This window comes from Bombus flavifrons, chromosome 3 (genome assembly GCF_040668555.2).
Source record: "Bombus flavifrons isolate JBK064 chromosome 3, iyBomFlav1_principal, whole genome shotgun sequence".
Lineage (NCBI taxonomy): Eukaryota > Metazoa > Arthropoda > Insecta > Hymenoptera > Apidae > Bombus > Bombus flavifrons.
In genome coordinates, this window is record NC_138444.1 from 9401585 (window position 1) to 9428748 (window position 27164).

A 27164-nucleotide genomic window follows, 5' to 3' on the forward strand; every position below is an offset into this window, starting at 1 on the left:
TTCCTCGGTCTCCGTGTCTTAACTTGCCCATTGTACAACCGAGTCTTAATTAGCGAGAGTGAATTTTACCAAAATTAGCTCCACCGGGTAAACTTCGCTAACTAAGTAAATTTAAAGCAAATTCCCCTAACCGAGTTATTCGCTAAAAGCAAATTGCACCAAAATCAACCAACATCGCGACAAATTCCAGTTCGTTCAAATTCTCCTCGTTCGGCCGTACGTTTAGGAAAAAAGCTAGTGTAAAAAATAAGGGAAAATTATTCCAGGAAGTATCTTCGAATAAACGAGGACTACTTATTCGAACGGTTGAATTAAATTGTTCGATAAAAAAATAATCACAAATAGGTACGAAGAATTGAATGAAAGAATTGACCGAAAGAATTCGGAGAAAATTATAATTATTTAAAATAATTATAAATGAAAATGATCAAAATCTTTACAATTTTATCTCTATATCTAATCTAGAAAATTTAAAAAAATGTATTTGCAATAGCTCATGCGTCACTCATCTGATTAGACACGTTCCTCGTTCTACTTATTTACTTATGAAATTTTTTTTATCACATATTAAGTCACAAAATATTTTATATTTCATATTTATTTAGAGGTTTAAATATGCTTCGTGACAATTATTGTGCCAATAATTCACAGATGCAAGCATTAGAGAAAGAAAGCTCGTAAGAGAGAAGAAGTTAGGAGAAGAAAATTCAACCACGAGAATTGAAAGTTCCAGGAGACATGGCTGCATGCGTTTCTTGAGACATTCACGATGCTCTCGATTTACGCTTTACGAACGTGTTCCCGTGCTCGTTGTTATTATTACGATAAATCTCATGAGCTTCATGAAAGTCGATAATTTCTCGCTCGGCCTTTTGTTGCAACTTCTATACTCATCCTCCGCTGCAGCCGCCAACCACCTCCCTTCATTTCCTCATTCCCTGTTAGTCGACTTACGACTTATCCCCCAAATCCCATTTCTCCCCATTCAGCAGGAAACAGGAAAAGCTACAGTTTCACAGACATTCATGGCCGGATGTTCGTATCACAGGAAGTAGGCGAATAAAGTTTCAAGGCAAGATTCTGCTGATCTAACCTAACCAAACCCGGTGAAACGTTTCCGACCAATGGGAATAATCGTTATATTTTAATTGACCATTTCATGGAAAATTTTGATCGATATGAAATAATGAAAATTTGATTGACCCTTTACGATAATCGTACAATACCGAATAACGCGTAGTAGCAAATTTCCTCAAAATCGCGAATGAAATTACAGTATTTTTATTCTTTCCATTTATTTAGTCCCTGTTATTCAACTTCAGAACAACTTTTCCCCTTTCATTAAATTCCACGTACGTTATAAATCACTTCTTTTGAAATTCTATCTATTTTCTATCATAAACCTGCTGGTCTATTCTACTTCGTCTATTCTAGTCCAAATTAAAGTAAAAAAATATAGAGTGATCGATGCAGCATGACCTGCCTCTATGCTATTGGTAAAAAATTTGAAATCACTTTTCCAGTTGTACCCACCATGAGACTCTTATATACTAGCTTTTTCTAATAATTCCTAGTTTTTGATTAAAAATTTTTCCAAATTAGCAAAACCAGAACGAACAACGTGACTTCCTCAAATTCATGAATTTTATAGAACACGTAGCGATCCTGCAATTTGTCCCAATAATGTATATTCAAATACAAAAGATATCGATGTTATTTTTACAAATATATAACTCGAAATTCTGGCAAGCAAGAAATTCCAAAAAACTGATGAATATCTAGGGGTAACTGCGTGAGAATTTTTGCTAACAAAATACATGTGAAATATCTCGACATTAGGAAATCTTGTTATTGCACCTTCTGAGACTTATTTATCGAATTCTGGCCATGCGAAAAATTCCCCTGACGATGGCTGAACCCATCACATCGACGAAAGAGGCGTCTTTCTGCTTTCTTATAAAACAGACAGAAAGCGGGATCACGGGACCAGAATGTAAATCAAACGGGAAGAGGATCTTTACTTTTAAGGGAAAAGATACGAGCGAGAATGAAAGTGGAACAGCGTTCGATAATCTTTCGGGTCAGCGACTTAATAGCTATCGATTTTTCGGCAAACATTATCGAGCTTCGTTTTCCTCGAAGCCAGGGAAAACCAGGAATAGACAGAAAAAAAACGATTTCTACGACGTGAATCGTGATTACCTAGGCATAAGATGTTTTCTGATCGAAGGTAGAAAATGTTACGTTATTTGAACGTTTTATGAAAGCTTTCGATGGTTCCTGATAAATCTGCAACTTTCCAATCAGTGCTCGAATAAATTCGTTACGTATGTTACTAACGAACCATTAACGCAGCTTTAGGAAAATTATAGTGAAATTTCGATGATTTATTTTTACAGTGTAATAATTGACAATAAGAGTTGAATGTTATAATCTATAATACCTTAAATCGTTGGCATAATTTTGAATTTTGAATTTTACAATGTTTGCAATTTTTATTTATTTCTGTCATTGTTTCATACTACATATTCTTGTATCGGAGGCATTGATTTCTTCGGGAAATAAACCAGATTTTAATTTTATATTCTAGACACGTATTAATTATATAAAAAACATTAGAGCGTGTGAAATGGATAAATAACGAAATTATATAGAAGAAAATTCCGGGATATGTAACGTAATATATTGATGTAATTTTTCTGTATTATGATAATTCTACATTGATGAATACAATTTAACAGAAACATGGGCTCCCGGTGCAATGGCGAAATGTCTACCATAATATTACAAAATATAACGAAAACATTTTAAACATATTAATTTCAATTGTTATTGCCATTTTCATTTTATTTTTCTTTTCCTTTACTCACTCTATCGATTTGAATGTTATTTGAAGTAGAATAACATTGTAATGTATTTGATGGCTAGAATTAAAGTTATGAGTAGTAAAAGTTACTAGCTCTTTGAAAAAATGTATTAGATTGTCCCAAAAGTTCCTTTCTATTGGAACAAAATGGATCATACATAATTCAACAAAATAATATAAAAACAAAAATGTTGTGCATCTATTATTTTCATATAAAACGAAAGAAACTTTTGGGACAACCTAATAGATTAATATGCATATAGTGAGAGAGTGTTACAATGAGATAGGAAAAGCACATAGTAGAAACACGATAAGAACATTTTTATACATATTCTAATTTTGATATTTTCTCGTAATTCAAATGGAGTATTTTAATATGATACATTTGAGAAAAAGAACACCTTGGTAGAATAAATAATAATAAGATACAGAAAAGACTTATGTCAATTTGTGAATTATGTGAATTGATTAATAGTAAATTTTCAAATTGCTATCCTATATAAGATAAGGGATATAATTCATCATGCTTTTCCGATATCCTTCAGTTTTTCTTCCAGTCAGTTTGCTTCTAGTCAGCTTGTTGAGTGACGTATTTTCAGATTTGCCTCAAACTTTACCACCACGATTATGACAGCCGATTTTCACAGCAGTACTAATGACATTCCAAAATTCATTACGTGTTACTTCAATACATTTCGTACAACACACATAATACGTTCATAAAACGCATCTACAACTATACGAATACTTTCGTGAGCCTGTTATCCGCTCCGTGACGAGTCTCGTGTTACCGTGAGAAGATCTCGCGTATCTCGTGGCACGTCGATAATTCTTCCAGCCGACGCGTTAAAAGCCGTCCCGTGGGAACGTCGCGACCCAGCTTCCCGTTGTCGAAACGTACGTATGTAAGTTTTAAGAGGCGGCCATATCGTCGTCGCAACTTTTCCCGCCGAAAACTTCTTCCGTTACGGGGAACAACGAAGAAATCCTTGCGTCTCAACCATCTCGAGGAATCGTCCGACTGTCTGACGCCGATATCGAGTTTACATCCACGCGATAGTTCCATCGATTCTCTTACTTTTATTCGAAAGAACGCTCTCTCTACCTCGTAGTATCCTCGTCGTAACTCTTCCCAGAAGCTTGCCGCGTTTTGTCGACCGACTTACGACTCCTGCTTGGGACTTACTCGTCGTCGGAAATCCAGCTTCTCTCTGTCCAGACACCGGTGGATCTTCGACCCGGAAGTCGATATCAATTCGACGAGCCGGATATAATTTCCACTGACTGCGAGGATATCGAGCGAGTTCGATCTTCTACGAAGCGAAACAGCGTTTCTGAATAGTTTCTATTCGAAAAAGCCCGAAAGTTTTTAGGTCGAAACTTCTTATTTTAGATGTGGTTTCAGATGTGATGGCTAGGTTGAAGATGTTCATACATTTATGAGAATATTTAGAGGGCTGAGAATTATAGCGATCCAATCTTGCCGAGTTCTTTCGGTTATTTTTAACCGGATTATATTTTTCTAATATTAAAAGATAGTTTGATGAAAATATAAAAAGCGTTATGTTAAACATATTCTGGAATAATTACACGTTCCTTTGGTTTGCCAAAGTGAGAGCAAGATTGAAATACAAAAATTTCAGGACAGTAGAGTTAAGGTCACTATTTTCATAAAATAGCTTTTCATAAAATAGTGTTTTGCATTTATTGTTATAGAAGATCGATTACGTATCTAACATATTTTACGTATGAAAACGTATCGTGGAAGAGAATAGATTGTAATATGCATCGAATTAATATATTCTGCCTAATCTGAAGGGTTTATTTTAATTTAGACTATTGCGAATTAAAGTTGATAGTACGCCATCCAACACCTGCTTAGTCTACTAATTTCCTCATTCTACTTTCAAACATTCTGACTGTCACAGAGAGACCTTTACTGTAAGTATTATGGTTCGTATTATTCTGATCTGAAATTCTAAAACTAACGCGATGCATCTCGAAAGAGCCAATTTTCTCTTCTCTCGTGGTCTTAGCGCATTTTCCCTGGAGAAAGAAGTAATAAGATTGTCCTTGTCTCACAGAATGCGGTTGCAGCCTTGGTGAAATTTTTACGGGAATAAGAATCACAATTTTAATAAGTGTCATCACTCTTTGGGAAACCATAAGATCCAAATTATGCTCGATATTCGTAATATCAAAGATTCTAGGCTCGTATCGAAACATTCTACCTTCTTAATATTGAAAATTTTATAACAACTTTTGTATTTCTAGTAGTTATAAAAATTAATGTGTAAATATTCTATAGATTATGTAGAGGATATTAAAAAAGATGTTTATCATATATAGAATCAGGAGCATAGAGTACGAGTAAAATACATTTGTTTCTAGGAATCTTCTTGATTGTCTTGATATCTATAATCATTTTTTCTAAATATTATTTATCCTTTTTAACACATTGTAAGCATATGATGGATGTGTGTAGCTTACAAATGGAAATTGTAGAGAAAACGCCAGATGAATTATAATTTTAGATTTTAGTATAAGAGCGATTTTGAAGTTGAGAGTGCTTTCAACTAACCTCATGTTATCAAAATCGTATTTTACATTTTGAATCTGCATGTAACTTTCAAAATCGATTCAAACTTTTCCAAACAAATTATTCTCTATGTATATATTAATGTATTAATATACCCTCTTTTAATTTCCAGTTAACATAATTGTATAATATGGTTATACGAAATGCTCGGTATACGTAATTACGTTAATAACGTTTATTTATCCGTTTATATTTTAAATCATTTAATTAAATATACAAAAAGGTACATCTGTTTTCAGACGTGTATAAATATGTACGTTTATACGTTCGTTAATTCCTCGATATAAAAATATAAAAGCAGCCATAATGCATTCACTTTCAATCAATTTTAATTTATCGTACATACTTCTAAATAAAAGAGAAACAAATTAATGAGCCGCAAAACGAATACGTTTTTCATAGAAATGTTGCAAATATTTAAATCTATCGATAAAATGAAACATTAATTCAATAAACCTAGCTATTAACGTAACCCGATATACGAACTAGTAAATAACATTTAGCTACTTTTTCCAGGACATTGTAACTGTTCTCGCGTTCCATACTGTCATTCCAGCTTTAACAAAGTTAAAGACTTTCGTTCCGACTTTTAGTTACGTTTTACCCTATCGAACACGACAGGAAAATTTGTAACCTGTAGAGTATCCCGTACGTTATACGTAAAGAACTTTTATTCCTCAAACTACATATATTCCGAGAAATGAAAGAAGTAAAAGAAAGCTGTGGATGAAGAGAAGAGCACAAGGGAAAATTCAGTTGAAAATTTCTATACTTTAAAGGCTAAAAATTATTTCCACTATAACGGTAGTAGTCTTGGAAAAATGACGATGAATGAGAACTTCGACTAATCTACGAAACTCGGGTTATGGGTTTTCACAGCACATTTAGAAACGAAAATTCGTTGCTCGTGGCAGCTTGATACGTCGATGTTATAAAACACGTCGGCCACCCAAATGGCCCGACTTTCAGGCGTTTATGGTAGCTTTCGTTTTAACGGATAGCGCTTTACTTCCGAACTATCTCAAAAAAGTGTCACGTGACTATAACGTTGTACTGTAAAGTACTGCGTATCAAGACCTAGAGCTCGGAGCCATCGTATGCCACCATTAAGTCAAAAAATGATCGAGAGCCGAAACGACCAACTCAGAAAATCACGATAGAAGACAAACAGTTGTAACAAAGAGTAATACTTTCTTGACTGCACGTAGAGCTTTTGTCGTCTACTTGTAACCAGGTCGATGCAACATTTGGAAAAAATCGACACGAAAAATGAGACGGGGGAAACGTTGTTCGTGGAACAAAGTAGAAACATAGAAAGAGAAAGCAAGAGGGAGCACGTATGACGGCGAAGTTTGTCAAAGTAATTCGAGTTTTCTTCGAGCTCCGATTCCCGTCACGTACGTTCAAGTTCTCGTCTTTACCACCTCGAATCCTTATTACCCTATATCCGTGACTATAATCCCGCTGCTTACCGAATAACCTCGACCGAGCCGTGAAATCGTCGTAATAACGGGCCGGCGGTTTAATCATCTTTGACGGTCGGAAACGTCGGGATGACTGCGCGCCCTTTAGAATGCGAGAAAATTAATTATAGTGATGGATCCGACGATCGCTAGATACTGTACTCAGTTTGCTGACTCCATTGCGAATTTCTGTATGAATCGAAGAACAATTTAAAACTTTGAGTAATAGTCTTAAAGTAATAAAGATATTCATTCGTTTACGTTTTAGGTTGTGTAGATATTTGCAACACATTATAGCTTAGTTAAATCATAAATTTGTTTTTGATAAAAATACGTTCAAATTATAGTGAACTACGCACTTTTTTTTTAAAAATGAACAAAAATGAATGTCTTTCTATAGCTAATATTCCATTTATCCGACCATCCTCATTCTACTTACGAATGAAAATGATCAATATCCTTCAATATCTTACTTGTCTGGACAAATACGGTCCTTATTCTGCTTACTGAAATGCCTAACCTTTGCCATAAAATATAAATAAGATCCAAATCTCTGTTCCACACAGACTGTTTATTATCGTTTTACAGATTTAAATATGCTTTATGACAATTATCGAGTCGATAATTCACAAATATAAGCAAATTTCATTTCAATTTCTCTCTTAATCTTCCCACGCTAGATCTTGCGCCCCAATTTCAATACATAACACTGTACTTTAACAAAGTTAATAACTAAACGATAAATTCACCTGTAGTTTCATCGTGTAATATTCCTAGCCATTTTCAAAAATTATCTCGCATATATCAAACACCCAATATAGCAAGTCTCTAATTTCAGCTTCTTCGAGTCAACAATTTCTCATCGATTAAAATTCTTTCTAAACTTCGTTTAAATATTTTCCCCTACGCAAAGTTACCCCCTTGATCTGTCATCAATCAAGTATTCCTCTTCGAATAGAACTCACCCTTATTTACACCCTCTGATTTCACGTTCCTAAAACACGTATAAACCTAAACACACACCATCGTCGTTAAATTACTGCTAAGTGTAGCTAGTTCCTCGACGTTAATCGCCACGACAATGCTTGTGTAAACTAGACCAAAGGGCACGTATCAAGGGGGTTGAATCGAATGGACGAGTAAGAGGAAGAAATAGAAAGAACCCATGCTTTTTCCACCGGTACGTGCACAACTGCCCCAAGGAATTCAGTTAATCGTTTCGAACGCGAGGAATCTCGGGAGAAACGACGTGTACTTGGTGTCCGGGAAACGAGGAACGATATAGACAATCTGTGGCAGGCAAGTGACTTTCCCTTCGTCAATTCCTGTAATTTAATGAATCTTCAAGAAACCCTCGCCACTCGAACACTCTTTCAACTCGATGGAATTTAGATCGAGGGGGGACCAAGTTCGAAGATTCGTTCATCTTGAAAGGAATTTGGAAAGTTTAATTATTTTAAACTGGTGCCTGGAAAGGGCTGGAAATTATTTTTAAACAGGTTCTGGCTGATCCTGTAGGAAACAAGATTTGAGATGCTTTGAAAAATATCATTAAAAGATTGCGGATATATATCTTAGTTAAATAATAATACGTTGATACTTTGAATATACCTAAACCCCGTAGAATCATAATGAGAAACGATTTACTGCTCCAATTAAGAAATCAGTACTTCGAATATCGATAAAGTCCGATTATCGTCTTGATTGCAACACGAGTAATCATTGATACTCTCCTTAGCGATGATAACAGTACTTTATTTGAAGAACCGTTCCTCATTTCAAAATAATTAGTGACCTTTACCTTTGTAATGATGTTATTATGATAAGGAAATGGTCGTTCAGAATTCAACGATCATCTAAAAAGCTTCTAAATTAATGGTGGAATTGAATTAATATGTAATATTTTACATTTATTTGTGTATCTTTGATAAAATATTTAAAGCAGAACATTTTTTTAATCAATTACGGAATTACGTTTGCATCGAAAATTTGTATTTAATTAGATAAAATGAACCACCAGGAGAGTATTACAGCTCTTTCGTGCAATTGTAAATGGCTAGCCGTAGGCACTCTCGCTTAGACGATAAATTAGAGAAATTTTTAGTTATGTCGTCTATCATTCATTCGAAACGACTGATTTCGAACGTTCCGTGGTCAAAACTACAGGGCCATGACTATTATTAACAACAACAGCAAAATGCGAAACCAGGCGCAACGATGATAGCGAAACGAAGATGAACAACAAGGCTGCGTACGAACTTTAACCGCAAATTGCAACCACAATACAGGTCGTTATAGCGCGACAGGAAATTAATGCTATAGCAAAACGCGGTGTCACTTGCATTATAATTCACGACAACATACTTTTCCCATCTTCTTCGTAATTTCATCGGCCTTGCCAATAGGATTTTTACCAGCTCAGAACGCAATTTCGCTATTTCCGTTCTACAGGAAATTCTAATAAAGAAGATGTACAGGATATTCTGGATAGAATACAGGAACGACAGGTTGGAAAATATTTTAGGTATTAATATTAGAAAGGGAAGGTTTTAGGGGATAAATTACAATTATAACTGTTTTTATGAAGTAATTTGATAAAAATATAATATAAAGTTACGAAACAGATGTAATAAAAATATAAAATATGCTTTGCAATGGTATTGAAAGTAAAAATAATAATTCAAATTAATTTTTCCATTTGATACTATACTAATAGTAAGTATAAAATCATAACCTTAGTAGAGTTGTTCTCTTGTTTTAATTATATTTTCTTGTCTCCAACATCAACAAGAATGAAATGAAATTCAAGTGTTAACTATATCGTATAAAAATTCTTTATGTTTGAATAAATATCAAATTCTTTAGATAAATCAATTTTGCGAGGATTCAACATTTTCCAAATCTGGAAGCAACCACGAAGGAACACTGGAAAATCTGATCACGTCAACAACGATAATTAGCCACCGTATAAAACATCAATGATCAATCAATTTCACTAGAGAAACCCATTGCTATTGAATCAACAAACCTTTACCAGCGCGAAACATTACACGATTCGCTCCCTCTGATAGACACACACAATACGATTACGCTCCTAATTAGCACGTTGTTCTCGCGTTTCAACCATACCAAACGCTCCAACACTCGACTATATGCACGATACTTCGCAATAAGCCTCTTCTCTGCATCCTGATATTTTCCAGCTCGGCTTAATGCATTTTTCACCCCTTTTCACTCTTTCTCTCTCTCTCTCTGTCTCTCTTTCTCTTGGAAATTCTCCGTTTTCACGCGTATTGGTTCTGAACGAGAGCCTTAGCTCCTAAAATATGTGTGAAAACAATCATATGGTAAATAAAAATGTTTGGCGAATATTACCATTGATTTTTATATGGGAGGCAGTGAAAAGCTTGTGGATGGATGGAATGAAGGACAAGTTAGCCAGGTAGTTCAAAATTAATGGTGAAGATTATTTGGACGATTATCATTGGAACACACACTGGTCTGAGAATAACCCAAAAAAAAATATGATTAAGTTACCCCAGTTGGTATCAAGCGGAGAACGTCGATTTTAATTACCAACGTCGACTACGTAAAAATGACAACTATTAAAAATCCAGATCCTCAATTGCGAAATTCAAACAGAAATCCTCCAAAATAGCGTAAATTATATTAATTTTAACTAGGGTAATTGATATTATGGTCTATTAGTGTATTATAACGTCGTGTGAATTTAGGCTGACTATTTTAATAGTTGTGCGAGCTATCTTAGAATAATCATACTTAATCCATTACTCTAAACGAACAGACAAGACATCAAGAAAAAAGGAAAAACGAAGGAAAATTTGTACCGCGTTTAAACGATCGCCGAGCTGGCTTATAATGCTCGACTGCGTCTTTAAATAACGCGATGCATCGAAAAAAGATGGCGGGCGGTATTTGTTATCGCATCGCTCCTCGCCTCGATCCTGAAAAACCTTCTTCGTCCCCAGGGAAGCTCGACGTTGCAGCGGTTCCATGTCCCGCGGCACGTTCCGTCGCGATAATCTCGCTTTTTTCGCGGCTGGAAAAACCGAGCTCGCGACCGAAGCGCCGTGCGTGCATTTTGAGCTCGTTAAATCGCGACTCGCAAATGGGACAAACATGTCTATGCTGGAATACTATAAATTGTTATGGCAATTTAGGCAATTTTTTCGCCTGAATTATTAGAATGGACCGAGTAAAGGAAAGACGACAGGTGAGATTTCATTTTTGTGGTTCAAGTATTTGTTTAGTTTAAATTAACGAACATGTTTGTGGTTATTAAAAATTATTGACGAATATTAGTTAATTTTGATAAGGAATATCGTGCTCGGGTTGTAGAAGGTATAATGGACGATGTGTAATTGTAAACTGATATTAAACATTAAATATTAACAGTAAATTTTTGGAAAATTTTAATATTCCATTTTTAGTGATTTCATGCGTCAATTTATGCAAAAGAAGGTACATAGTTGTACCTAGTAAGTATAGTTCTCAGCTGCTTAAATAGAAATAGTCGAGTAAAATGACAGACAAATTTTTCTACCTTCTACGTTTGAACCAAGCTTGAACTTCATGTAGTTGCTACAATTGTCATGCATGGTGGTGTGTGTACAGTGTACTTCTAGTTCGCTTATGGAATATGATATGCTTGCGACACGACACTCATACAATATTATACAATAGTATACAGAGCAAGGTATCCAACTCGACGACAATAAATTCCCCATAAACAAATTATTTTATGAGAAAATGTTCTAAATAAAAGTTGAATAGATTCAAGAGGAACTTAATTTGATGTTCTTCCTTTATCTTTGTAGATGGACGTACAAATTTCTCTTTCAACATAGAATCATATATTTTTCAATGTATTTATTGATCAATGTATTTATGCAGAATGCATAATTTGTAACAAAGCAATAATCTTGCTTAATAGAGATGTAAAGGTCCAATTACCATTACCTATTTTCAAGCATGAAAGGTTTAGTTCCTTTCGTCGCTACATAATTGGTTTCTATAACATTGCGTATTATATGTATAATTGCGTACACTAGACAAGTAAATGGATTGATTAACCCTGCAATTAGTTATTAACGATTAATAACATTAATTTGATAATACTGCGATAATTCATAGCCGTGGGATCTGCAGTCGAAATCGTAATTTCTAATTCAGAGAACATTGTACGATGAAAATACCGATTTAGATAATGCTTCTACCACGTAATTTGGTTTCAAATTAAATTGTGCACACAGTAGTCAGCATTAACGTTATTAACGGCAGTACAAGAGATACTTGTTCATACGGACCGATTTAATGCAATTTTAGATCGCGATTACGTTCTAGCTTTGTGCTTACACCTCGGGCGCCTCGTCGTATCGATAATTCTAGGACAGCCATTATGATGTAAATAAACCACAGAAATAGTAACAGTAGCGTGAATAATTTGGAAGTATATGAATTTTAGCAGTTTTTTGAATATTTCGAACAAACAACTCTTTCCTCTTTTTTTTTTTTTTTTTTGTTCTCTAGATAAATTAGTATTTTAATAGTAGAATGATAACTGTTCGTGATATGTGATACAGGTATAAGTTGAAGTGGTAACTGGTTAATTAAAGTTTCATCGAGATGAATAGATAATAGAGAAGTTAATATAGTACGAGCAACGAGGATTAAAATATATTTATAAATTAATTTATAAAATCCTTGATGTATTAGTAATTCGCTCCGGTAATCCTACGCTCCAGTAATTTGCTTGCATTTGAATTAAAAATTTCCATTACGTTACATTACTAAATCTAATCTATATAAAACGCCAGAGTAAAAGGTTCCACTGTAGAAACAGAAATTACCAATGAGTTATTAAACGTAAATTGCGTAGATTTATAAAAGGAAAGATTGTAAAAATTGCATGAAATTCGTAAAAAAAAAAGTAAAATGTAGTAACAAATCTGACATAATGGTAGTAAAAAAATAAAAATCACATTGAAACACCGGTCATTCAGTTTTAAAGAGAAATAAATAAAATAGAATGTGTGAAACATAATACATACTGAACACAATAAAATACACAATGATCCATACATATAATATACGTTTTAGTTGTTTAAATAGCGTAATTTAATATATCATATCACATACAGTATCAAAAATATTAATTAACGTATCAATATCCAATTAAAGGAAACCTAGCAATACAAATATTCATACATAAATACTGTTAATAATTTACTAATTCAATATCACCATCGGCACAAATAAAACCAATTACGTACAATAATTAAGATAATTTAACTACCGTCTCCAGGCCTAACGAACGGACAAATCTTTCTTTTTCACGTGTTCTAATCGTTTTTCGCTTGTCCAATATTTCTTGTACAGAACATTTTGCCCGTCGTTGAATTCGCCATTTCGAATCTCATCGCGTTAAATTACGAATGAGAAAGCCCTTCCAACTCCATTTGGTCGGCAGCGTTGCATATTGCACACAACAGCATATTACATGCCGAGCATTACAGCGAAGGTGTCTCGTAGTTGAAAAGAATTCGTTCTGAACCCCCGTTGCTTATGAAACCCCCCGCAGTCGGGGGAGATTTCCCTCATTTCCGTTTCTTCTGCTTCGTAATTCTGTCTTGAATTAAAGTTGACCCGTGAATTCGACTCTTCCGTTTCTCTTAAACCTGTCCCTTGCAATTACTTCCGAGCATTTTCAATGGTTATAGAATTAATAGAATGATCACTTAGCCAATTTTTTTCATCGATAAAAGTTAAATTTTCTAATATATTCGATGGCATTTATTTTAATTTCAACATCATAATTTCATGTTAGATCATTTTAATTCGTTATAGTTTGTTTATCACCTAAATAGAGATTTTAATACAATCCGTTTCTGTATCTTCATCTTCTTAAATCTATTCATCAAAAGATATTTGAACCTGCTGCTCTTTACGTTCGTACAGTTAAGTATACGATTGACCTGGATCGTCGTATGTACAGCAATTTGCTTTAAGTATTAAATAAATTTATTTCCTGGAAGCTTGTTGATCCTCCTTAACAAAATTATATCTCGCGTCTGTGCTATAGGTTTTGTGTTTCTTGTGTATATTTTTTATTAAATACTAAACAACCTCATTATCTAAAAACATGCATTAACACCCTATAACAAAGTTACATCTTTGACAACTAGATTTAAAGAATTCTTAAATAATCGTATGCAATCATGTTAGAGAACTACGTATTTTTATCAGACGCATTTTCATCGAACTGAATCATAAATCATCTCTCATTCGTCGAGAAATATACAATACAATGATGACGTTATATAAAGTAATGAAATAAGAATGTCACACATGTGGAATAGATAACGTACGATCGATCCGACTAATCGCGTAACAGACTCGACTGCTTGCAACTTGACAGTCTGTCACGGAAACGTCTGCAGGCCGACGCGACGTGGCAGCGGCGCGTTTCCGCCTGGCGAGCTATAAGCGTGGCCATCCGCGCGGAAACGCACGCGAAACACGGGATACGTTCGTTGGGTATCGTATGTGCGCCACGATGAGTATTTCATACGAGAAACGCGGTGTAAGACGACGAGGACAACGAGTCACCCATGCACAAATACAGATGCACCCAGCCAGTTTCCTTTACGTCGAACGAGAGGGCTGAAATTTTACTTGCTTCTATTATCGTCGCGTGTTTGCAGTGAAATGACGAATCGATAAACGTTAACTTATTCATTTATAGTGAATCAAGTTTTATGACAAATTAATTTATGAGAAAATTAATTAAGTGTCAAGATTTAAAATTGGAGGTATTTAAGTTGACAATGTCACGGGTCTCTTTATCTCGTGTTTGTTCAATAAACCATACAGTTAGTATAAGAAAGAAAAACTAAGTGAACACAAATTCACACAAATACACAGTATGTGATAAATCTTCTTCAGCTGTAACATTGTTCTGAATGGAATCACTTCGGTTGGATGAAATGAAAAATACAGGCGCACACAAATACCTACTCTTCGAATAACTTATGCATCCTCGAAGTACCATTTTGCAGAGTCCATATTTGGAGAGACCTTTCAAAAATAAAATCCCTCTTGCCTATTGATTCATTCGTGACATCTCTAGGTAAAAACATCGATGCTAAAATCGGTTCTCGACTACCATTGACAAGAACAGAACGTCCAGAAAGTCTTATTTCTAGACTTTGCACGTTTATATCTTGAACCGCCGAGTTACTTACGAGTTTCCGCCACGCTAACCACGCAAAACTAATAGAGTCAGGATCGAAAAAGTTTCTCTTTACCTTGCAACTAGTTTGTCAAGTATAAAAACAGAGTCAGAGCCAGAGACAAAATGAATGGAAAATTTTCATCGATTCTAAGATCTTCAATAACATTTTTCTTTTTTTAAATAATACATGTAAAGCTGTTTTCAATGAGTTACAATATAAAGTAATATAAAGATTTGGATAAAGGAGAAAAGCAAGTAATCGTACAGTATAAAAAAAGATCGCGTTAATCGAAAAATCTAAGTTTCTCTGTTTAATTATTTCAATGATCCGCCATCAACAGCCATTATCGTCATAATCAACGATCTTCATCGAAAGTCTACGCCAATCTCTACGCGTCACGAAGGCCTGAGAATGGCAACGCGGTACCTCGAGTGTCCTCGAGTGGCTTGCAAGGCCCTCAAACCGGAAGAAGAACGCTGATGCAACTGCTATTTATCTCGAGCCAGACCTCGAGCATTATCATTTCAAATTGGTAAGCCTGGTCGATCCTGTGCGAGGCAGTTTCGAGCCGCGAAGAAAACTCGAGAAAATAATCTCAACATCCTTCCGTCAGGATGATAAACTCCTCGTCGAAAGTGCGAGTGGACTTTTGTTTCATGGTATTTCATTCTCTTCTTGCAGTTGCGTGTTTCGTATCATCGAACAGAAGAAAGAAAAGGTACGCTTTTAAAAATGAACTTTCTAATGCAATTAAGTTCGTTATTGCTCCAATTAATTTTCAACTTTTATTCTTACATATTTCGTATCAACGACATGAATAAGTAACACGTTAATAAGTAAATCATCTTTTTATGATAAATAATCTCGTAAGAAATTTGAATACAACGTTGTCATCCAAGATGAAATATATTCCTGCACTATGTATTCTTTAAGTTCACTGCTAATATTTAACGTGTAGAAAGTAGATTATGAACGATTAGGTATAATTAAAATTATACGGTGATATTTCACAAATTATACTTTCAAACAATAAAAAACAATTTTACCGTTTTTAAAAACAATTTTATTATCAAATAATATTACGCGTTAAGGACCAAACGCTGAAGGATATAGAAACATGTAATGGAATAACATTCTGAACACAAAAGAATAACCTAAAACGCGGATCGTCTCAGAAGCTACAGTACAAGCTAAATACAAACCATCCTCCCACATGCTTCGATATTCCATCTATTTCTCCGTGGAAGTTTCGCAGGAAACCCCACTTCTGTATTCATTCGCGAACTTTTGACCCATCAGCCTGGTTCGAACTTGGAAAGAACCTTCAGACGTCTTTGCGTAGAAGCAATTAACGTGGTCGAAGGGATATAGTTGTTTCGAAACGGGTGAATAATTCAGAAGGAGGGCGGAAAAAAGGGGCGGAATCGCGCACGAACAGGGCGTAGGACGCCTCTGACGACGCCGAGCGCCGCGACGCGCCGTCAATCAAGTTGATTGACGCTTCGAGCCGACGGCGAATAACAATTTGCTCGAAATAACTGACAACCGTACTCGTCGGGCCACGGCCGATAATGAATCAGGACAAACACTCTGCCAACTATCGCTTTCATCCTCTTTTCCACCTTTGCTAACGATCTTTTACCTTGTCATATTCCAATAGTTTTCCAGCACCGATTATGAATGTTTTCTTTGTCTTTCCTGTTGCTTTGTTTGCTACATCGAAGATTAATTTGTCTTTACGTATTAGAGGGAAGATTGACAGTGACGAAGATATTTTAATTGTTTGGTGATGTGATTAATTTTAGGTGAGGAGGTAACGACATTCAATTTGACGAAAATAATATATTTAGTAGGTAGTTAAAATAAAATCGTTTAAGACGCGGTATTAAACGAATAATTAATTTATCCATATTTTTCTGAAATTTATAAATCTAGGATTCCGCATTATATGGAAAGTACCAAATATACCAGGAATATTAATTTCAATTTGTTCTAAAAATCGGTAATTTCCAAACTCTACAAACTCTAAGCGTGAAATATCAACAAACAGTCTGAAACTTTCTGAAACAAAATAGTATAAAGTCTTATCACGTCCCTTTCTATTTTCCTATTATCAGTTCCTCTACAAAATACCAACGGAGAATTTAATTAATTAAATCGACTATCCTCTGAACAAAGACATCGAGCAAAGTGCTAATAATCCCGACGCGACACGTATATTCGAAATATTTAGACTAGTCACTTCAAGCCCGCCTCGAGTCTGGTTTTATCGAGGTTCTCGCATAATTATGAGCTGGTTGCTGTCAATAACGACGATAACAGTCGACGAGGTTCAATCGAGATAGCACGTTTATGCGATAATGTGAACGATTAGACGCAGGCTAAAGCTGCGCTGTTCCGAAGCTACCAAGATCCAGATTGAAAATTATGACACTTCTCTAAGCTATTATCTCGATCTTACGACTCATTTGTGTCGTGCCTTGAGAATCAGAGACGTTCAAAATTTTCATATCGAAATTCTTGCTACTTCTTTCTGGAAAGTTAATGAGAGGAATCCAAGCATAATTTATATATAGTACACTAGGACTATTTTCAGCGACAATCGATCTCAAAAAGAGGACGCAGATATTTTTATCATTGACCGAAATGTTTTAGACAGATCGAAAAAGAAGGGAGTACGTCTTTTGCAGTTGTACTATCTCACATACTTTGGCGAACTTTCCATTTACACATAGTACAATGACTCTACTGAGCTAACTACCTAGATTAACATCACCAAATAGATAAATAAATAACAACTAATTAATAAATAATTATTGTCAAACCCTAACCCGGGGATGGTTGCAGAACCAGCATTCAGAACAAAGAAAAGGAAGAATATTGTAACGAACGAAATTCTCGAATGCACCTCTCGTTCACGTAGATTACGTGAGAGCAAAATCGCGAGACAAAGCTATTACGCTGCAGACGGCGCATCGTTCGGTTGTTTGTTTGATTGCGTTTCAATGTATAACGCTGACACGCGTTTCCTTTCACCGAAAAGGACGACGGAGGCGAATGAGGGACTCCAGCCACGTTTCCGTACTCCGGTTTTAACTTCCAAGTAGCCAGAAGCAGGGCTCGAGTTTAACGTAACAATGGTAGTTTCAACTTCACTTCCATTATACTTGCTCTTTTACATAATGGAGACATAAGGCAGTTTCACATAATTGTGGGTATTTTGACATTGTTATAGAGCGACTAATTAATCCCAAACGTCTACACGTTAATCAATTAAATTCAAAAATATCATTGGTTTGTTCTTTTTTAAAATAGGAACATGAAGTATCTCTATGCTTTGATATTGCTATATAGCGATTAAGTGCAAATAAGATAATTAAACTTTGTGTTATGTTTAAGCGAATTACGTCTACACCTGCACGAAATGTCGTCGTAAAGATTTTTGTTGCCGATTGTTGTATTCTGAGACAAAGTGCAACATTCTAAATAGGGAACGTAATCGTCGAAGTTATTTCGTTGAGTGTTGAAATAATTGGAGAATTTCCACAGGTCACTTGATAGTAACGAAAGATCATTAAAGTCAAAGATCACTTAAAGACCACAAGAGTTCATCGATATCGCATTACTAAGATTGGAGATCAATTATAGGTCATAAATTGTGAAGTTAAACTTGAAAAAATTAGATGAAAGTCATAGATCATAAAAATCTCGTCGCTGCTATAATCACTTGAATATACTTTAAATAAAAATAAATACCGAAGTAACTTCTATTTGCAAAATTATCCGACACTTTCTGGCTATAGTACAACCTGATTGCGCAACAATTTTCAAAGAAATTATGTGGCACAAAAAGAATTTTCAAGCCGGTTGTATAACATTTTTGACGACAATTATCGTCGTTATGGTTAAAAGTCCTAAAATGTGCGTGAAAAGTCAGTCACAGTTAATCTCCGCTAGATTAACGTCTGATTCCGCGTAATGTATTAACGGGACAAGCGCAAGCAAGTGAAATGGAAGAACGTAATCACATTAACGGGGAAGTTAGTGTCGGTTTAGGTGGCATGAAAAGTGGTAAAAGATTACAGATAGCGCTCTCTAAGTATCCGTATGCTGTACACCGCTGAGGGACCTTTACTTTTTTAAATGCAAATACTACATCCTAAATATTAATGTGCTTAGCGTAACGCTTTTGAAACGACCGTGTCCTCACCATGGAAAATCGCCAGCATTTTTTATACGACAGCTCTCTTTAAATTACTAAAATTCGCTGGAAACTGCATTTTGCTGCGCGACTCACTGATGGTTATAGCCATTTTATGTATCTTATCATATTCATGATTTAATTCCATTTAAACTTATGCAACGACGATAATTCCGACAATAATATGAAATTGAAAAGTCTAGAAACGTAGACGTAAAATAACAAAATCTTCTTTCTACAGATAAAATTGCACTCTGATCGAAAACGTTTTGCTACCTTATTGAAATAGAAAACGAATTGTGTGTAATAAATTTTCTATCATAAATTCCACCTCAATTTCGTCGAAATTCTTTAGAAACCGACTTACAAGAAAGAAACTCGATACTTTAAATCAAAATAGTTGATCCGACGTAAGTACAAAGGAATAAAGGAGGAAAAAATGGAACAAAGAAAAGAGAAACGGTATTAATTTCTTCGAAAAAAATTGACGAATAAACAATTATGTTCGATTCGAAAGGCTCGTGAACGATTAAAGTCCTGTTGAATCTTTGAGGGGTTCGGGCGAAAGAGGAAATGGGCGTACGCTCGGCTCGATGCCGGGGAATAGAGAAAAATTTACTTCCTCATTTCGACCGAATACACGATACAGTTTTAGAGCTTCCTATAAATATTTGCTCGCTACGAAATATTTGAAAACGCCGTAATGGCTGCAATATTTCGGTAAATTTCGCCGACAAATATTCGCAGTTCGGTTGGCAACCGGGTCGATCAACCGGGATTAATAAAAGTAAATCTGAAGATTACCGTGCACCACCGTCTCACCCTATGCCTAGATTGATTTCTGTCGCGGTTACCTGTTCGTCTATCTCTTTTCCTTTCATCTCCTCGAGGCTCACGCGATAAATGAACCGGCGCTTTTAACTGACATCTCAGCATGCCGGATACGCGCTACATTTGAAAACAATAAATCGCCGAGGTTTGAAACGAATAAATTACCTTATTGGGTATTACGAATTAATCGAGAAACTTTTAAGATAAATAATTTCATAAGATAAAATGAACCGAATGGTAGAAGTTTCAGTTTTAATGTTTTTAATGCTAGCATTATAATTTTATAATGATTCGTAAAGAACTGAAACTTGAAATAAAAGATACACTCAGCATATACATATAGATGTTTATCATAAACCTGTAGGTTCTTTTTTCAGGAAGTTAGTCGATTATATAATAAAATAAAATAAGATTATATTATGGAAATAAACTGTGTCTGCTTGTCAGAATAGATATGTTTTGCAAAATGTATAAAAGCCAATTTGCTGGTAAACCGATATTTTTGAAAAGAACGAGCCAACGAGCTTTTGAATGAAACAAATTACATTGTTCAGTACAGTATATAATAATTAGATAATAAATTGAAAATAGAATTATATTCTAGAGATAAAATATGTCTGTTTGTCAGAATGAATATCTTTCACAAATTCAGAGCAGTAATCAAAATGGAATAAAATGTCAGATGTATAAATATTCCACGGATGTTATACATTTATATGTACATATACATGTATCTGCAAAAAATTTATATATGTACATTAAATATCATATATAATTTATATATGTATATTAGATATCATATATTTGATGTTTATATGCTTAAAGTATAAGATTTTTACACGTAAAGCAAAGAAAAAGAATAAACGAAACAAAGTAGTACAAGACACTACTTGATCAGCCACCTCAGATAACTACAAACACATCGATTTGATTTATCTTGCGACACTACGACACACTTTTCGCTTCACTTATACCCTATATAAAATATTACCAACACATTAGCCAATATACCAACAACATAATTTCTTTCGTTTCTAACGTTGCGAACGTGCTAATCCTGCGATTATTTCAAGCAACCGTACGATCCTCAAGTGACATGGCGATTTGTCCATCCGCTTGTAGCAGAGTCGTTTAACTTTAAAGCCTGCATGTAAACGAATATAACTTAATTCCAAACAATAAACGAACCGTTTCTTCATGGAAACGATAGCAATAAAAGCTAGGGTTGAGAAACAGAGGGAGCGAACCGGTGAATTGCAGCGGTGAACACTCGAACGAGCAAATGAAATTAAACGGGTCGAGGCGAGTACATATTTCATTAGACGCGTAATCTTGTTTATTGCAAGGTACACTGGTAAGTAATTGAATGTAAACAGTGCAATTTTCCGGCGTTCGTTTGCTCGATTTCCCTAGAAAACCGATCGATCCGTGCTAAACGAATCTTTCGCGCGTCAGAGTTCCGCGAAAGAGGAAGAAGAACGAGAGGAACGAGCACGAACCAGAAAAAAAAATGAAAGAATTATCAGGCAAACGGAGAGAATAGCTGTGTACAAGCAGGCAGAAAAGCAGCTGGGAAAACGAACTCATAAAACGCCACGCATTTTCATTCATTCATTCCCCCGTTCTAAAGCGAATCGACATCGACTATTTCCCCTCTTGACAAAGATACAAGGCTAAAAGGGAGAAGAAGAATAGAGAGGGAAAAAAGGTACAAAACAGGCGAGGAAAAAAGGCAGGAACAACGCGTTTTGATTCACTTTCACGGCCTCGTACTCTTTCACCTTGCAGGATTTTTTTCTATTTTTATTTTTCTTTTTTTTTATGGTCGACACGAAAATCCACCGTCCATCCATGCATATCGTTTTTTATTTCCCCCGACGAAAGCTCTGTTAATGCGCGCGTTAACACCCCACGATCCGCGGTGGCTTTTTTTACAATCCCCCTTTTCTTCGTCCATTGCTAGCTCGCCTTCCTCTCTCGCTTTCTCTCATTTTCTTTTCTATATCTCTTCTCTGTCTAGCTTCTCTTCTTTCCCTCACTGTTGTGTATCCGACCGTTTCTCTCTGTCTCTCGCTCTGCGTAGATTACGAGGGCTGGCACGCCGTAAAATCTGCCGACACGTGTAAAAACGACACGCGTTAGCCCGCGGGGTTGTTCCCTGTTTTATTTTCCTTGCAACTATTTGCTGTAAACCGGCAACTCCGAAAAATCTCTTTGGGAACGGGCACACGGCTGCTTTAACGTCCACTCGACGACTTAACGTCCGTAATCTAGCTTCACTTAACTCTACCGTGACGTTCCGTAACCCGTCCTACCCCATCTACTTTAGGCTCGTTCCTGCGAGGATTAAGAATCCTCTCTCGCTCTTCGTCTTTTTCGCAGGATGAAACCCCGATAGTTTATGGATTTCCGCTTTCTGCGCCCGTTGGGGATAAATTGGGATACAGTCCACTACCAATCTCTTTTTCTTTTCCGGTTTTCGTGTTTAGTCGAACAATTAGAATATTTAACTACGTACAAATTAATAGAGTTGATCATTGGAAAATTGGGGATAAAATCGAATTCTGAGGCGATTAAGATCACTCGTAATCGATTGGTATCACCTTAGGATTTATATTCAATTAAATTATACATTAACGTTAAACAATATTTTTCGAAAGAATAGAAACTAATTTATCGTAAGGAAGAATAATAGTATCAGTGAAATAAAAATGTTATACACGACGAAGTTGAAAATTTGAAAGATAAATGATGGAATCAGTAAAATAACATCCTTACAAATAAAGAGTAATTATTACAACACGGCAATTTAATTTGGAGGTAAAAGTTACGTCTAAAACCAACCATGATACAGTTAAAGCTAGGTTTTGCTCTTTAACAAGTTGACAATTAATTTAGAGTAACAAAGTAAAACACTATCAGTATTCATATTGGAAATTAAAATTCTTCCTTTCTTTTCGAAAGTTTGTTAAGTCGTCGCTACATAAATGGTACAAAGTTCGAATGTCCTCGAGCGTCAACAGCTCGAGGATTAACCGTATTCCACTCGTTTAAAACCAGATTAAACGAGCTTCCTTTCTTTTTTCTCCGACTTTATTAACTAATTTAGAGCGAAGCGTGGAGGCAGGAAGAAAAAAAAAGAATAGTTGGCAAAAAGTTTCGGTCAGGTGGTGGTTAGCTGCAAACTTGTCTGGCGCTTTACGACACTTCCGAGTTCGCGTTCCTTCGTCATACGGGACAAAAACGGCTCCTGTACGACCTCCTTCGAGGAAATCCACGTGAACAATCCTATCAACCTACAATGTACGCGTCAACGAACCCAACTCCTTTTGAGAGGATAAAAACAACTTCTACAATTGCTACATTCAGACAGTTCAATTCAACAGCACAGTTTTCTGACCATTTTAATCAAAATAAAATGTTTACATAGATATTTTCTCGATAAATCGCGATGCATGAAACTAACAAAACAGAGCAGCTATTTAGCTGTTTTTTCAAAAAATTTTGCAGCACAATTTATCAGTGAGCGGTAGATATGTAAATTGATCATATTTACAGCGGTGATACAAAAATTTCTGGTCAGATACATGTTCCGCTAAAAGCGATATTTTATACGAAGAATTTATACTATTATTATATAATAAGTATACAACAGTGTTCATTTCAGTGTATTATTTTTGTATTAAACAAAGTGGTATTAGATATCCCTTTTAGATTGTGGCGTGGAGAATCTATTTGGCCGAAAATGTTTGCACACTGTATACTATTTGCTTCGACTATCATTTTGATTCTCATTCAATTTCTTTCGTGTATTATTTACGTTGATTTTATATATTATCGTCTCCGGATGTTTATGCATATTCATATTTTTATGAATATACTATCATCTACTATCTTCATCTACTATTTATTGCGAAGAGTAATTTGATTTGGATATTTTATATATCTTTATGAATTATACATTTGCATCTTTGAAGTTTTGTCAATTGCACAAACATCCGTGTTATAATAATATGAATATGATTTCTCGTCTTTACACCCATTCATAATTTACTGGACATTTGATAACGAGATTTAACTTTTAAAAGAAATACCTATCCAAATAAGTTCCTAATAGGATTGTAGAAATATTGTACAATCTAGTTTTGTTCTTTGTAATGCAGACAGTTCGTAACTGTCAATTTTAATTGGTATGTAAAACATTAATTTATCACTGTCCTAAATCTGCTAACGGTCTCTGTAAGGACTTATGAATAGCAGTGCACATATCATATAATATTACCATACAATACTCTGTAATACTATGTATACGATATTATACTACATCGATTGTGCATTATATATGTAATGGCCAAACGCCATTCATTTGATACTATTATTAGTATGAATTCTCTGCACTGCGAAAATATTTTTCACACGATCATATACCAGCTTCAAAATATTTTTATGGTAGAATTTGTTGAGACCAAAAGTTTTCGTATGTAACTGTGTAAAAACGTTTTTCTCCAATTTTCATCGGTTAAAATAATATCAAAAACAATATTCACATTATTAACGTCTGCAGCGTCAATGGAGCGCAAAGGACTGAGAATAATAATCATTATTTATATGGAATGTTTTTGAAACCAATCAATGAAATGTTTTGGTACAATCGAAGAAAGCTTCCTCGTCTAACAGCAGGACACGTACGTACTCGTATATATTTTTCAAAAAAATCATGTTTAGATATTCGTTAAATACACGTGCACACTTAATTAGTCATAATCTGCTTGGTTAACGAATCTAAGGTAGCTATCCCAGCAATCGTAAACTATAATGTCAGAATCGGAGTTTAGTTTATAGTTTAAATTAACACGAAAAGATTCAACGTTGCAATGTTCTACGGATAAAAAGTTTTAGAAAATTTGGGTGTCACGAAATAATTCATTGAACGAGCCTAAAGAAATGTTACACTTTATTCTGAGAATAATTAAAATTGTCTTCAATTAACAAATAAGACAGATATAATCGAGCTAGTGAAGAATTTCACCACATCATCATTTTCATTAACTCGAGCATCTGTTTGCATATCGACGTTATTTTTAAAATAAAATCTTTTCGATGCAACTAAAATACACGTGTCTTTAATAAATATTCCAATTAATTTTCGTTGAAAACAGATCTTTACACGAAAACGTTTCATACTAAGTTCCCAATACACTGTTACACGAATCATCGCTTTTTTCTATTATATCACCAGATTTCAATAACATCCAGCGTTACCAATCCCTTTCGTTGAAAATCAGGGAAGCTCTTCCTACAAAGAAACGAGACAAAAGCTCACCGTTGACGATGACGATGACGCCCAACAGGCAGAGCAGTAAGTGTCGCAGGCACATCTTCTTCCGTCGAGTAGAGATTACCGAAAAAAAGGGGGACACGCAAAAAAGGGATCCTCACTTGCTTCTGTCGGACATCGTTTTTCAATCTAGTTGATGGAAAAAGACTCGTCTCCCTCTTTCTCGAACTGTCTCTGGCGATCAGTCGACCAGGGACAGGCGGACGTTCATCGCGATCCTGACACTTGTTATCATCTTGCACGAGAACTCCGTGGGAGTTCTAGATGTTCACGCCGTTACTATCCAAATGGAAAATATCAGCAATCAACTCGGATTGATTTCAACTCGATGATCGAGAGGAGAGTCAAAACGAACAATTACAGTTAATTAGAAAAAAGACTTTAAATCGTCATCGAATAGAACGAAGCTCCGACAGGAATTCAGACTTCTCCAGATGAAATCTCTCTCCCTTTCTGTCTCCTCTGTACGTTTCTAGCAACTGATATTCCCTTTTCTGATTTTCCCTCTGTTGGGACAACGACTCCTAGGCGGCTCTTTGTCTCTCAACACAGATATATAATATCCCTCTTCCTGCGGATCTTCGATCTGCTTGTTTGTTCTTGATGACGTCAGCTAACCACAAACTGTCCCGCGATCCTTTGCAAGCTTGCCGCAAGGAGCGAGGGATGAGAGACCGAATCGTCTCTCGAGACACACTGCTCCCGACTCAGGGACCTCTTAACGTAATTGCTTTTACCGTGTGTCGAATTTCTACGGATCTTAACAGATAAAGCAACCAGTCTGGCCACGACTGTTTCTTCCTTTGCGCACCATCCGAAACGAAATCCTTTTGTATCACCAAGGAACCAGACCTCGTTCAACTTTCTTACACGAAACGCGACTCGACTCTTGCACTAAACTTTGATATATCGCAGTTCGATCTGTTAGCAATTTCCAACGTGTTACGTGTATCGAAGGTATTCGAATGATAAATAACGATATTTCTAAGCTCGACGTACGCACTCGTAGGAGCGATAGAGTCGAGAAGTGGCGCGTCAGAGGCCGAAAGCCATGAAGCACGAACAAGAACGCCACGATAGATTTCCGGCCACGGCGAACTCGCGGCGCTTACTGAGTCTCTCGAGGCGCTCTTCGAGGGTGACGAGCACGTTTCTCACCCCCACCATCGGCAGCCAGGCCGCCACACGACAGGCCGCGCGGCGATCGGTCGCGCAAACGCACTACCAGCCCACGGTGGTTACGCGTGACTCGCCGTTCGACTCGCGAGCGTCGCGGCGCTTTTCAAGGAGCGAACTGACTGTGAGCAGCGGCTAAGGCGGCCGTCTGGTGGGGTGCAACAGAGAGAAAGTCGCGCACGTAAAGCGCAGACACACGTATGCACGCGCGCACGTAACAAGATCGCGTAACGTGAGCGTGTCAACGTGAGCGTGTCAGCGTGAGCGCGCGGGAATCCAACTTGCGGCACAAGTTATGACCTCAAAGGGATCGTTAACGAGCACCCGCCAAATTAGTATAACGGCCACTCGTCTCACCCTACGCTTTTCAAAAACATCACCGGTCTCTTTTGACTTCTTCTTGTGTTTCTTGGAATTGGGATATCGTCGGTAGCA

The 27164-nt window shown here is 36.0% G+C and overlaps 1 protein-coding gene across 1 annotated transcript in view; it reads right to left on the minus strand.

Moving 5' to 3' along the window:
• Positions 1–26823, minus strand: part of CARPA (Carbonic anhydrase-related protein A) — a 234741-nt gene extending 207918 nt beyond the window's left edge. Inside the window, exon 1 of the mRNA XM_069109131.1 lies at positions 25539–26823. Coding sequence (XP_068965232.1) covers positions 25539–25593 — 55 coding nt within the window. The 5' untranslated portion in view covers positions 25594–26823. The remainder of the gene's footprint in view (positions 1–25538) is intronic.
• Between the last annotated feature and the right edge of the window lie 341 nt (positions 26824–27164).